The following is a 15,618-nucleotide window of genomic DNA, read 5'->3' as shown; positions in this document are numbered from 1 at the left end:
ACAGCTAATTGCTGTTCCAAAGGTGGTCTTATGCAAGAAAAGAAAAAAATGCTTTGCTTATTAAATCATAAACACTGTGTTCCTCAGCGTTCTTCTGCTCTTATGGTTGATCTCATTTCTCTAGGGAATTGAACTTCAATGACCTTCAAGAGTTCCCCGTGGCCATTCGCACACTGGCCAAGCTTCAGGAACTGTAAGTAACCGAGACTAACTTACCCAGCATACATGTGTCAACGTGCTTCCTTTAAAGTGGACCGTTTGGCCTGGCCTCGTGCTCCTTGTAAATCCCGGTTAGTCCCTAGAATGTGGTTCTCAAGCACAAGTTTCCTGCAAAAAAGCAGATGCTTAGAGATGAGCGCTTAAGTCCTTCCTTCTCAAGTATCCTTAAGTGTTTTTTGCCTGTGGGACTGCCCCCCGACAGGTGTTTCTGCAAGATACAAAGGATGTTTACATGGGCAAATGTGAATTGACGCAACCAAATGGCTTACACGTGTGCTTATGGCGGTGGGCTGCACTTTCCCTAAGATAAAATGCAATTGGACTCGATTGTTCAATGTGATGAATTCATTTTCGGCACCCAAAAAAGACCTTTTAACCTTGTTTATTTAACACGCGTAATTATTTTAGACTGTTTAGAATTTTCGGATTAGAATTTGCCGGCAACATGTGTGCCATAAATTAACTTCAGCGTGTTATATTCATAGTGACGGCAGATGATGATGAATTATAAGCTGTTGCAGTGGTTGAATGTGTGGCCACTCCGAATAGCACGTCAGCGCTACAATTTATAGTCTATACGGAACAGATGCAGTTGCAAAGCTCTGCAAAGCTGTTCTTGATCGCTGGATTTCCTCATCCTATAGTAGATTGTGTTCAAGTGTGCAGATGGTCATATTCTCACTCTCCAATGGTCTTGCAGGGGTTTCCACAACAACAACATTAAGGCCATTCCCGAGAGAGCGTTTGTGGGGAACCCACTTCTGCAGACCATGTGAGTATCTTGTCTCAGAAACGACAGCAAAGCCTGCATCAATATGTAAAAGACAGGACATTATAGAAGTTTGTTTAACTCAGCCAACTGACCAGAAAATATGTGATAAACATGTGGGTAATTTTAGAAAACGGGTCCTCTTAATATCCCTCTTTAACATGCTTAAAGGTGTCTAATTTTTTTTTTTTAATTAATTTGTAAAAATGTAGTTAAAGGTGTAGCCCTAACTTTTAACTTTTAATAAACTTTTTTTAATTATTTTTTGAGCAAGTACACAATAAGCCAGTATTATCCTTACCTAAGCCCCATTCACTACGGTAAGCTTGTAATAATGTGTTATGGTATAGTGGATTTCCACGGGAATTTCAAGCATGTCTTTGCATCATTACATCACGTCTGTATACATCTCAACCTTGTTACCACTTTCTACATCTCAACCCTCTTACCACTTTTATACATCTCAACCCTCTTACCACTTTTCTACATCTCAACCCTGTTACCACTTTTCTACATCCCAACCATGTTACCAATTTTCTTTTATAACTCAATAATGTTACCACATTTTGACATCTCAACCCTGTTACCCTGTCACCACTTTTCTACATCTCAACTGTTACCACTTTTTTTACATCCAAACCCTCTTACCACTTTTCTTTTACATCCCAACCGTTACCACTTTTCTACATCTCAACCTTGTTACCACTTTTCTACATCTCAACCGTTACCACTTTTCTACATCTCAACCCTGTTACCACTTTTCTACATCTCAACCCTGTTACCACTTTTCTACATCTCAACCCTGTTACCACTTTTCTACATCTCAACCCTGTTACCACTTTTCTACATCTCAACCCTGTTACCACTTTTCTACATCTCAACCCTGTTACCACTTTTCTACATCTCAACCTTGTTACCACTTTTCTACATCTCAACCGTTACCACTTTTCTACATCTTAACTCTGTTACCACTTTTCTACATCTCAACCTTGTTACCACTTTTCTACATCTTAACCCTGTTACCACTTTTCTACATCTCAACCGTTACCACTTTTCTACATCTTAACCCTGTTACCACTTTTCTACATCTCAACCCTGTTACCACTTTTCTACATCTCAACCGTTACCACTTTTCTACATCTCAACCCTGTTACCACTTTTCTACATCTCAACCCTGTTACCACTTTTCTACATCTTAACCCTCTTACCACTTTTCTACATCTCAACCGTTACCACTTTTCTACATCTTAACCCTGTTACCACTTTTCTACATCTCAACCTTGTTACCACTTTTCTACATCTCAACCTTGTTACCACCTTTCTACATCTCAACCCTGTTACCACTTTTCTACATCTTAACCCTGTTACCACTTTTCTACATCTCAACCTTGTTAGCACTTTTCTACATCTCAACCCAGTTACCACTTTTCTACATCTCAACCTTGTTAGCACTTTTCTACATCTCAACCCTGTTACCACTTTTCTGCATCTCAACCCTGTTACCACATTTCTACATCTCAACCATTACCACTTTTCTACATCTCAACCCTGTTACCACTTTTCTACATATCAACCTTGTTACCACTTTTCTCCATCTCAACCTTGTTAGCACTTTTCTACATCTCAACCTTGTTACCACTTTTCTACATCTCAACCCAGTTACCACTTTTCTACATCTCAACCCTGTTACCACTTTTCTACATCTCAACCCTGTTACCACTTTTCTACATCTCAACCTTGTTACCACTTTTCTACATCCCAACCGTTACCACTTTTCTACATCTCAACCCTGTTACCACTTTTCTACATCTTAACCTTATTACCACTTTTCTACATCTCAACCGTTACCACTTTTCTACATCTCAACCGTTACCACTTTTCTACATCTCAACCCTATTACCACTTTTCTACATCTCAACCCTGTTACCACTTTTCTACATCTCAACCCTCTTACCACTTTTCTACATCTCAACCGTTACCACTTTTCTACATCTCAACCCTGTTACCACTTTTCTACATCTCAACCCTGTTACCACTTTTCTACATCTCAACCCTCTTACCACTTTTCTACATCTCAACCTTGTTACCACTTTTCTACATCTCAACCCTGTTACCACTTTTCTACATCTTAACCCTGTTACCACTTTTCTACATCTCAACCTTGTTAGCACTTTTCTACATCTCAACCTTGTTAGCACTTTTCTACATCTCAACCTTGTTAGCACTTTTCTACATCTCAACCTTGTTACCACTTTTCTACATCTCAACCGTTACCACTTTTCTACATCTCAACCCTGTTACCACTTTTCTACATCTCAACCCTGTTACCACTTTTCTACATCTCAACCTTGTTACCACTTTTCTACATCTCAACCTTGTTACCACTTTTCTACATCTCAACCTTGTTACCACTTTTCTACATCTCAACCCTGTTACCACTTTTCTACATCTCAACCATTACCACTTTTCTACATCTCAACCTTGTTACCACTTTTCTACATCTCAACCCTGTTACCACTTTTCTACATCTCAACCCTGTTACCACTTTTCTACATCTCAACCCTGTTACCACTTTTCTACATCTCAACCCTGTTACCACTTTTCTACATCTCAACCATGTTACCAATTTTCTTTTATAACTCAATTTTGTTACCACTTTTTGACATCTCAACCCTGTTAACAACATTTAATTATTTTTAATCCCTTAATAGTGTTAATGGCTGAATGAATTCTCAATCCTGTTGCAGTATAGTGCAATAAATAGTTATGTCATGTTTCAGCATGTTACGCTTTATTCATTTAGCTGGATATGGCACTTTGTAATTTATTAATGCTTAAATACATTCTTTCCTGAAATAACGCAAATGTATCAGGAACCTGTTTAGAATGATCCATCTTTTTCTTCTCCATTCAGTCACTTCTACGAGAATCCCATTCAGTTTGTTGGCAGATCAGCATTTCAGTTCTTGCCAAAGCTGCACACACTGTAAGTACACGTCTAAGTGTGAAATGATCACATACACATGATTAAACAGAACAGTTTGGCTTCCAATAAGGCACCTCTAAAGTACCAGTTGGCAATTGTGTATAATTTCCATTTCATCATAGCTTTCATTTTGATGAATACTGTAATCTTGCTCACCTCTTGCCATCACTTCTCTCATAAGTAAACATTAAACTAGTAATTTGTCTCCAAAAAACAGCACGATTCAATTATAACCTCATAAATGCCAGAATATGAGATTTAGCTTCTCATAAAACCAGTAAAAAGTAATTTATCTCTCTCCAGTTACACAGATAATGCATAAGAATGCTGTGAGTGTCTTTTGAGCATTCATTATTTTGATACAGTCCACCGTCTTCAATTGTTGACTTTGGGTAGCGTTGCAAGTGTAATCAAAATGATGGAATCAGATGGAATAATATTCCCTCTAGATGATGGAGCGCAAAGTGTGTACGGTAACAGTAGACATCCCTGTGGTTTTTCTGGACGACATCTTCATTAGCAGAACGATCCTCACTAATGAGTTATCTAATCTCGTTTTAGCTCTTTGAACGGGGCCACTGAGATCCGAGAGTTTCCAGATTTGAAAGGAGCCACCAGCCTGCAAGTTCTGTGAGTCTGAGATCAAATGTCCCCATTTCACGCAGGATCGGTTTCACTTAAGAGACTTCCAGAAGTTCTTCCCACCGGCGAGGACAATGGAATAACCGTTGACAAAATAGTGATGCTTTTACTGATCTCTCAGCATGTCAGCAGGTTTCGTACAAGGGTAAAAAAAGATACTTAGGAAAGGGCATACTGAACCAAGCCCTCCAACATTTACTGGTGAAGCATCAGTTAATGTGAAGTGTATAGTTACTGATCCTTAAAGCCTTGGAGCATTAAACCACTCATTAGAGTTAAGGGAGAAGGGTTTTCAAGCTGCTTTTGGTCGCACCCCAATCTTACGCCATTGTTTGAGTCAATGTTACGGTGTTGGGCTGGTCGGGTTCCTTAAACTAAGGAACATTTTGATAGCGCCACAGACTAGTGTTTACATTTTTTAGGGAAATCATCATCATGTCTTTGCCTATGAAGCTTAGATACAAGTTTACATGAAAAAGAAAACAACAACAATAAAACTACACTCCGCTTTTAATGTATTTACCCATAGGTTTATAGGCAAATAAGGCCTATAAAAAATATTGGCCACACAGTTTGTTACCACACATAAGGAATGTAATTATTTTAATAACATTTTAATGAATCAATGTAAATAATCTTTGTCTTGTTTACAGTGAAAATAATATCTGAACATCCTTAAAAATACAATAATGTATTTTATCTTGTCGAATTAGCATAATTTCCCGATGCTGTAGAAAAATATCAATTTTTTAATTAGTCATCTTTTGCAGTGCATTCATATTTATTTATTTGCCTGTTTTTCATTCACTGTTTCTCTCTTCTGGTTCACACACACACACACACACACAAACACACACACACACGTCTGGTTCGCTATCTATGTGGGGACACTCCATAGGCGTAATGGTTTTTATACTGTACAAACTGTATATTCTCACTGCCCCTGGCCCTAAACCTACCCATCACACAAAACTTTCTGCTGTTTTACATTTTCAAATAAGATAATTCTGTATGATTTATTAACTTGTTTACTCGTTGTGCAGTCAGGTTGGAGTCCCCACCGGGATAGAAAAACTTGAACACACACACACTAAGTGTAAACTTTCTTTGATTTTCTCTCAGTACGTTGACCCGAGCTGGACTGACCGGCCTGCCATACGATCTCTGCCACCTGCTGCCTAAATTAAGAGTGCTGTGAGTTTCACAAACACAAATACACATCTGCAACACACAGCACACATTGGAAAGCTTATCTCTAAACGATTCCTAAAGATCCAAACTGGCAAAGAGAGTTGAAATTCACCCTGAGGGATTTGATGTAACCACACTTTCAAGGAGTTCCTAAAAGCCTCTTTTAATATGAACTTACATCAGCCGGTGGATATTTAGCCAACTTTACTCTGTGGAGAAAAAGAAAAAAAGTGTTATTTTTATCATTTGTGACCCTGGACCACAAAAGCAGTCATATCAAACCCTCGCCCAGGTATATTTGTGGCAATAGCAATCATTAGAATATTAAGTAAAGATCAAGTTCCATGAATATATTTTGTAAATTTCCTACTGTCAATATATATATATACAATATTAGTAGTAGTAATATGCGTTGCTAATAACTTAATTTGGACAACTTTAAAGGCGATTTTTTCAATATTTAGATTTGAGATCTAGTTGTATCTCGGTCAAATATTGTCATATCCTAACAAACCACACATCATTGGAAAGCTTATTTATTCCGAAAATTGACACGTATGACTGGTTTTGTGGTCCAGAGTGACAGTTGAAGAAAAAACGAATAATAATAATTCTTTGACTTTAATCACACTGAACTCAGATGGACATGTTCAGTTAGAGAAACCCCTGCAGGAACAGCGAGGCTTTATGTAACTGTTCAAATGAAGAATTAAACCTGTGGGGAAAGTAGATGCTTAACATGCCATTCTCTCCCTATATTCGCTTATTCTCTCTCCAAGGTTTCTTCTTGTATAAACACTATAATAATTGGGTAAAAAGAACGAACACTAAAGGATGGTCTTAAAACTAAACGACAAAGCATTGTACTAACATGCAACTAGGAGCTATAATTATAATGTAACATTAACAAACATGTAAGTGTACATTTTTATATGAAAGAAACAGTATAAGGGATATGGTTCACTTGTTAATGTTAATGCTCATTTGAGATCATGCTATTTTAAACTAAATAAGCTAATAACTAAATAAGTTATTGTGATTTTTCTTTTCAGTTTGAAAAATATTGTTGAAATATAATTGTAAAAACAGTTGGTCATTTCACATTCAAATGAACAGAAACTACTGTATATGTGAACTGACTTGCCTTAATGGGTCCTTGATAATGGGTCATTGAGGCTAATGTGTGTAATTTCTGTGCCGCAAGCATCAAACAGACAGAACTGCTGAAATAATGTTTACGTGTCTTACTGAGTCAAATGGTAATGCTAAATATCCAACCTCCAGGGAATCATCCATTTTTAACAAACGCTGAACGGTCTGCTGGCAAAGAGAGAACGTGACGGCGATCGTAATAAAACATGAATCAACATTGGCTTGGCTTTTCAGAGATAGCGAGAACTGAGGGGTTTGAAATGTTGTAAATGTGACACAGAGATGCGACACACTCCTCCTTTCCTTGGGTCATTTTGACACGAAACTCATTTTTAGTTCATCGTAGTGGTCCAAGACCTTAAGACATTGTCGCATTTAAACCATGAATACTCACACAAAAAAATTATAATAATAATTAACTGGATTCGATGAGCATTGTGGATGAAGTTTAAAAAGGTAACAAATCCTTCCCTGTTTTATAATGTCTACATGTGTATCTGAACGCATTCTGAAGAGACACTGACTTTAGGACCCAGCGGAACAGCACAGACTAGAAGAGGAAAATTCTTACATCAAAATAATAACAAATTTAATTTGTATATGTCCATATTTATTAATTTGTTTGTTTTATTTGTTTGATATTAAACTACTGATATGATAAGAATTATATAAAGTTATTGTGAAGTGTTGCCACTCAACTTCTGTTATTAATCGTGAGCTCTTTTTGATAGAAAGAAGTCTAGCGCTGAGAATCTTCCACGTGAAGACATTTCTAATCTACATTTGTTTTATTTCAGGGAGCTGTCTCACAATGTCATAGAAGAGCTGCCAAGTTTCTACCACTGTGCTTCGCTTCAAGAGATGTGAGTTCAGGCGTCTCTCTCTAGCGTTATAGAGTAATATTGCTAATATATCCATGATAACCCTAAATAACCCACATAGTACTTGACAAATGACAGTCATTACAGTAGCAATCCATCATTGTCCATATTTTGGAAGCTTTCAACTGTGTCCATGGGCGCTGTGTGTGTGTGTGCGTGCGCGCACGTTTGTGTGTGTGTGTGTGTGTGTGTGTGTGTGTGTGTGTGTGTGTGTAAGATGCAGTAATACCAGGTTTTTGTTTTGACTCGGCAGAGGCCTGCAGCACAATCTGATCAAACAGATTGAGATGAACACATTCCAACAACTCGGCTCTCTACGCTCACTGTGAGTACTGTACACACACACACACACACACACACACACACACACACACACACACACACACACACACACACACACACACACACACACACACACACACACACACACACACACACACACACACACACACACACCTTCTGATGGTCTCAAGAGTTACAGTACTATATAAAAGTTGTTGGCATGGCTTTTCAGAGGTAGCTGAACTGAGGGGTTTGAAATGTTGTAAATGCGACATAGAGATGCAACACCCTCATTCTTCCTGTGGGTCATTTTGACCCGAAACTCTTTTTTAAAAATCAATTAGTTCATCTGAGTGATTCAAAACCCTAAGACATTTGTCGCATTTGAACTATAAATACACAAAAATTATTATTATTATTTACTGGATTCGATTCGGTTTTTTGGCTGAAGTTTAAAAAGGTTACAAATCCTCCCCGATCGGGTCAATTTAATCCCCATAGGAACGGATGGAATGCTTCAGTACACATAGAAAAACCTAAAAAGGCTTAAAATTCAAAAAAAAAAAGCTAAAACAACCAAAAATGATTTTATAATGTCTACATGTGTATCTGAATGCATTCTGAGGAGAAACAGCTCGTATTCTCCATATAGAGCTATAAGGCCATCTAGTGGCAAAAGTCATAAAATATTATCTTATATTATCTTTTTTTTTTCACAAGAGGTCGACAAAAATACCCAATGTAAGATATTTTGAGCCGAAGTAAAAGGGTTATGTATGAAATTGTGTTATTTTGAATTTAAGTCGAAAGAATGAGAAGAATCTGCTTAAATTACTATGTATTTATTATGTATTTATTGATAAAATCTATAAATGTAAAGGTAAATAAAAAATTCATTAAAATATAAAAATAATTATCAAAATTAAATACAATAAGCTTTCTGAAAAAATTTGAGGCCTTCGGGTCATTTTGACCCGCGAGGAGAGGATTCGTTATAAAGTGCGATGGGAGAGTGAGGGTTAAATGGGGTTTATTTTTAAAGTTACTCTGCTGTACATATAGATTTTTATCTACAGAACATTGCTATAGAACATTCATATAGTGTCACGAAATAATAGAATCCATACAAATAATTGGTAAAGCTCACCAATACTTCCACTTGGAGGCCAAGACATTCTACACAAATTAACAACTTCCCAACCAAAAGCCAAAAAAATGATATACAAATTATCTAAGATAAGATTGGTATAAGACTTTGAGAGCAAGACTTGTCCCCTTTCATTACAGGGATCTAAGCTGGAACAAGATCAACACCATCCACCCTGATGCCTTTTCCTCTCTTCAGTCTCTCATTAAACTGTAAGTATACTATATGCCAAACAAGGCCTGTGCATGTCATTGGATTTGCCACTGAAGATAAAGCTCACACACCTCAGAGTCTACAAATAGATGTACAAAACTGTTATTGAAATTGACTTGGCACAACCATCACATTTGCACTAACACATTGGCTCAAAGTGAAAAGACTGCAGTTGTAATCAGGGTTAAAAGCTCCGCGCATTGAAGACGTGTCGTCAGTCACAGGCAATTAAATGCCAGCAGTATTAGGTGAAGAATGAATGAGGAAGACTGATAAAGTGTGACAGAGTGAGGCTGATAAATGTGTGCAGTAGTGAATGACAGTAGAGCGTCATACCCGAGTGGATACAGCAATATATCTTGTATAAACCTCTTGAATATGTAATTATTCTGGGACAAATTCACTGTTGAACAAAGTGCATGGAAAAGGCAAATCACTGTTCCAGGCTCAATACAAGTACAATTCTGTCTGTATTAAGTGGCATGCTGATTTCCACCAAAAATTATAGTAATCATTTTGACTCGTCCTTCACTTTGTAAAAACAAGCAAAAATAATTGACCGTGGTAAAAAACAGTCACAGATACTGTTGATAGAACTTGCCTTGTATTGAACCTGGAACATGCAAAGCTTTATTTAAGCTGATGCATTTCAGCTTTCATCAGGGTTAAAAGTTCAAGACCTGTGTGCCAAAACATATCCGTTATAAAACATTCTCCAATCAACAAGTGCTGTTGGATTTAGAAACTTTCAGTGCAGCCTCTTCACTGTTCACTGGAGAATACTGGTATTTAATACATAGTTTATAGTTTTTAATTTAGTAAAAATTTTTAGTTTTGGACATGTCCTAGAATAGGTTTACATGCATCCAAGGTCAAAAACACTTTAATTTTCTCATACTGTACATTGCAGAATCATCTTTTTTCTCAAAGTTTCTGAAAGTTCAATAAAGGATTCGGTCTCTCTAAACCCCTCCTTTCTGAGAGTCTACTCTTTTCTGATTGGTCAGATGGCCACGCCTGTTGTTCAGTGCATGTCGGAAACAAAGCACCCATTACCATATCAGAATTTCAGCTCTTTCTTAGCACTTGATATACACAGCGATAGGAACATGGCATCAGGGTTTTTTTACTGTATAAGTTGGAGCCTGAGTCCGATATTGAAACGTTGGAAGAAGCAGCTGATTAACCCGTGCCACCATCACAAGCACAACTTAACCAGGACATTTTTAAGTGGTATGTTTCTGTTTAGATAGTTGTGCATTGTAGATAGGACTCTTCATGTCCTCGTCCGTTTGGAAGCGCATACAAAGTGGATTTGCCTTCGCAGCTCAGAAAAAAAGCGTCTTCTTGACACGTGGACAACACGAACCAAACTCTTCCAGTCTACAACGGCAGTGTTTGAGGGTCAAAGTAGATGTTGTTCATGGGCTGCCAGTGAAGACCATAGGCGTGCATTATGCAAATAAGTTACAATGTATATAGTATTTTGAGCAGGACGTAAGTCTGGAATTACTGATGACTTGTTTCAGGCAGTTCAGAATCGGTTCTTTCGATTGGGAGACAATAACTCCATTCATCCTGCTCTTTGATCAGACCTTTTACATTCACAAACAGCTATTACACACGACATGAAGGCTTAAATCTGAAAAAGCATACTCAAGAAAATCTATTGTGACACTTTTTGGTTATTAGTGGATCATGTTCATATAGTTAATGCGATGATATACCTGTGGTTACTCTGCAAGGATACCTATGTGAACCTGAGGAGACCTGATTTCATATATTCACTAAAATCACTGACACACCAGCTAACTGTGTAACTCCAAAATGGCTAAAAATTCAATGTGATGGCAGCCTTTTTTTCACATCTGAAGGGAACATATTTCACTCCAACTGCTGCTAGAACCATGACTTTACTTCCAAAATTTCCAACAGGAGATTTCCAAGACACAATGCCAAACGTTCACAGAAAATTATCTTATAGTATAATATGGGACAATTTTAGCAGGTACAAGTGTAGCACCCCTTTAGCTCCATCTGTAGCTTTTTTTTTTTTTTTTTTACACATGATGATCCATCTATATCTCCTCTCTCCATCCAGAGATCTCACTGGGAACCGATTGAGCAGTCTCCCGCTGGCTGGGCTAACAAGCCTTACTCATCTTAAACTGAAAGGCAACATGGCACTCTCACGTTCTTTCAGGGAGGAGGACTTTCCCAACATAAGGTACATTTGTGATGACCAATCACCGCAAAAAGTCTATCAACTCCACTGCACATTAGCTAGACTTAAAACACTTTCATGCTAAACCATCGAAGAAAATTCACAAGTGTCTGTGGTTATTAATTCCCACAACACAAAACCCTCAAATAGCTCAAAAACTCAAGGTTTTCAGAGAAACGTTTATAGATTTGTCAGATTCAAGATGCTAAAAATCTGGAACAGTCTGCGGCAGGGTACATTCTGTTTATTGGTATGAGTAAACAGTTTCTGTTTGTTAAAATCCATAGAATATCTGGCTGGATGCAAGTCGTCTGACAGGCGGAAAGATCATTTCAAGATACCTATATATTCTCAATAAAAGAGAAGCTGTAATAAATATCCTGTCCCGATTCATCAACAGCTCAGGGCTTTGGAAACGCTCCAAGACTTTGTCCTTAAGTCCTGCTGAGATTTGATTAGCACCTCAAGAAAGAGAGATTTCAAGTATTACCATTTCCAAAAAGCAACTGATTACAATTAAAGAGAAATCACGGTTTCAATCACGACCCAAATACATTTAAAATAGCCCTCGCCGTTAGATTTGCAAGATTACTTCATGCGTTATTTGCAGATTTATGAATCATTTTTTCCTCTGAAACGGGATCTTTTCATACTTCCTAAAACTGATGCAATGTGTCAATGTTTTTATGTTAAATCTCAATTTTGCACATAATAATAAAACAAAATGTGTGGTATGAAAAATATTTGATGGGATATATGAAATTATTTTTAATTGTGTGTTTAAATTTTTTACATTACATCACTATTGTTGAAACAGGGTAATTGAGATGCCATATGCCTATCAGTGCTGTGTATTTGGAGCCTGTAACAGCTACAAAGCAGCCAGCCAGTGGGAAGAACAGATGGGCAGTGAAGAGGAAGATCTTCAGAAGAAAGCGCTGTCCCTGTTTCCCATTCACACTGATAACAACTGTAAGTCCTGCAACTTAACTAGGCCATCTCACAAATCTGTCGACACTATACAGCATTGTGACTAGGAAGAAAATGGCTTCCTACTAGAATTTAGCAAGCACCATTTGCAAAACAGTACCGTTCCTAGCTTAGACACAATGCTATTAACACGGCATTCTTTGAAGTATTACCAGCCACCACTGCTACCTGTCAAAAATTTTGACACCTTTGCATTATTCATAACTATTTTCTACATTGTACAGCAATAATAAAGCCACTGAGACTATGACTAAATTATATAAAGCATTTAAGATTAAGGATTTACACTCACCTAAAGGATTATTAGGAACACCTGTTCAATTTCTCTTTAATGCAATTATCTAATCAACCAATCACATGGCAGTTGCTTCAATGCATTTAGGGGTGTGGTCCTGGTCAAGGCAATCTCCTGAACTCCAAACTAAATGTCAAAATGGGAAAGAAAGGTGATTTAAGCAATCTGCTCAGTTACTGCGATTTTCACACACAACCATTTCTAGGGTTTACAAAGAATGGTGTGAAAAGGGAAAAACATCCAGCATGAGGCAGTCCTGTGGGTGAAAATGCCTTGTTGATGCTCGAGGTCAGAGGAGAATGGGCCGACTGATTCAAGCTGATAGAAGAGCAACTTTGACTGAAATAACCACTCGTTACAACCGAGGTATGCATCAAAGCATTTGTGAAGCCACAACACACACAACCTTGAGGCGGATGGGCTACAACAGCAGAAGACCCCACCGGGTACCACTCATCTCCACTACAAATAGGAAAAAGAGGCTACAATTTGCACAAGCGCACAAAAATTGGACAGTCGAAGACTGGAAAAATGTTACCTGGTCTGATGAGTCTCGATTTCTGTTGTAAACAGAATGAGAAAATGGATCCATCATGCCTTGTTACCACTGTGCAGGCTGGTGGTGGTGGTGTAATGGTGTGGGGGATGTTTTCTTGGCACACTTTAGGCCCCTTAGTGCCAATTGGGCATTGTTTAAATAAAGGGATAGACATTTCTGACCATGTCTATCCCTTTACGACCACCATGTACCCATCCTCTGATGGCTACTTCCAGCAGGATAATGCACCATGTCACAAAGCTCAAATCATTTCAAATTGGTTTCATGAACCTGACAATAAGTTCACTGTATTAAAATGGCCCACACAGTCACCAGATCTCAACACAATAGAGCATCTTTGGGATGTGGTGGAACGGGAGCTTCGTGCCCTGGATGTGCATCCCACAAATCTCCATCAACTGCAAGATGCTATCCTATCAATATGGGCCAACATTTCTAAAGAATGCTTTCAGCACCTTGTTGAATCAATGCCACGTAGAATTAAGGCAGTTCTGAAGGCGAAAGCGGGTCAAACACAGTATTAGTATGGTGTTCCTAATAATCCTTTAGGTGAGTGTATATCAAAATGGTTTTGGACTTTCTGAGGTGGTCTCTTCACCTTCTTAATAGACATGTAACCAGCTAGAATAAAGCAGTTGGTTAAGTTTAAATTATTTTAACTTATCATGGCAAAACTGCAATATCTATACAAGTTACTTAAGTTTGTACAGTAAACCTTTTATCAAAGTCCCCGTTGCCAGAAATGAAAACATTGGCCTTACACAAACACGTTCCTCAAGTAAAAGGAACATAAAAGCACCACTTGTAGCGGTTTTCCATAGAGTGTGTGTGTTTGTGTGTGTGTGCGCGTCTATTTTTATTTGCTCTCTCCTATCTGCCAGTCTCTTCATCTTTAATTAGCACAGTAGAAACATGTCAGGGCCTTACAGTAACCACAGGTATTTGACAGATTAAATAAAATGTGTCTTTTCTCCATGCGTTCCCCTATGTGATCTGATCAGGTTTCAGACTTGAAAGGAGCCCTTCGTAATTGCACTCCATGGGAAATTAGATAAACATTAACAATTCAAGGTCCAAAACATACCATTTGGCTTATCGGAAAATAACAAAACCAGAGCGTGAACAAAGCCTGATGATTGATTGCACTCTGAAGGAGAAATGGAAAGTTGCAACTGAGATGTGTTCGGTGTTGAGTGGCGCTAAAGCCCTTAGATAAATTAATCTGTTCCAGTCCTGAACATGGTGATTTATCTTCTGCCAAACTGAGTGCATCATGCCATCTTGAACACTGAAGACCATTTCATCATACTGCCATAAATGCACAAACCAAAGGTGCCTCATGCGTTTCATGTGTTCACTTGCAGATGACCTTGACTTAGAGGAATTCCAGTTAGCTATTGAAGAGTCCAAACTACAAACCAGCATACAGTGTACCCCCATCCCAGGTAAATTCAATCAGCAGCACATCTCAACTCTAGGTCACATGTAAGTCACAAAGATTATGAAAGCCTGTTCATATCGAGTACAAACTAAACAACAAGCATTTTAAAGAAAAAAAATCACTCCTCCAACACTTCAGCTTAGTGTCATTTGATTACCAACTAAAGGAAAATTTAAGAAATGTGCCGATATGTTTGCCTAAATGTACCAGCCCTTAAACAGTTTTAGTTCATGCAAAAATGAAAATTATTTTATTAATTACTTACCATAATGTCCTTTGACAACCATAAAACCTTTGCTCATCTTCAGAACACAAAAGAAGCTATTTTGTTGAAATCCGACGGCTCAGAAAAGCCTTCATTGACACCAATGTCATTTCCTCTCAAGACCCATAAAGGCACTAAAGACGTTACAAAGCTCATCTCTCTACAGCGGCTCTACAATCATTTTATGAAGTGACGAGAATAGTTTTTGTGCGCAAAAAAACTAAACAACGACTTATATAGTGATGGGCCGATTTCAAAGCAAAGCTTTGAACAGTTATGAATCAGCGTTTCCAATCAGCTGTTTAGATCGACAGTCACGTGATTTCAGTTGCAGTTTGACGGTTTGACACACGACCCGAAAC

General features: G+C 38.0%; 1 protein-coding gene across 1 annotated transcript in view; it reads left to right on the top strand.

Moving 5' to 3' along the window:
- LOC137078990 (leucine-rich repeat-containing G-protein coupled receptor 6) overlaps positions 1-15,618 on the top strand; it is a 119,050-nt gene that overhangs the window by 101,068 nt on the left and 2,364 nt on the right. Inside the window, exons 7-17 of the mRNA XM_067446877.1 lie at positions 125-193; positions 920-991; positions 3,903-3,974; positions 4,536-4,604; positions 5,739-5,810; positions 7,757-7,822; positions 8,094-8,165; positions 9,410-9,481; positions 11,584-11,709; positions 12,524-12,678; positions 14,915-14,995. Coding sequence (XP_067302978.1) covers positions 125-193; positions 920-991; positions 3,903-3,974; positions 4,536-4,604; positions 5,739-5,810; positions 7,757-7,822; positions 8,094-8,165; positions 9,410-9,481; positions 11,584-11,709; positions 12,524-12,678; positions 14,915-14,995 — 926 coding nt within the window. The remainder of the gene's footprint in view (positions 1-124; positions 194-919; positions 992-3,902; positions 3,975-4,535; positions 4,605-5,738; positions 5,811-7,756; positions 7,823-8,093; positions 8,166-9,409; positions 9,482-11,583; positions 11,710-12,523; positions 12,679-14,914; positions 14,996-15,618) is intronic.

This window comes from Pseudorasbora parva, chromosome 6 (genome assembly GCF_024679245.1).
Source record: "Pseudorasbora parva isolate DD20220531a chromosome 6, ASM2467924v1, whole genome shotgun sequence".
NCBI lineage: Eukaryota > Metazoa > Chordata > Actinopteri > Cypriniformes > Gobionidae > Pseudorasbora > Pseudorasbora parva.
Note: the sequence above shows the minus strand (reverse complement) of the source record. Positions and strands in the feature narration are given on the sequence as shown.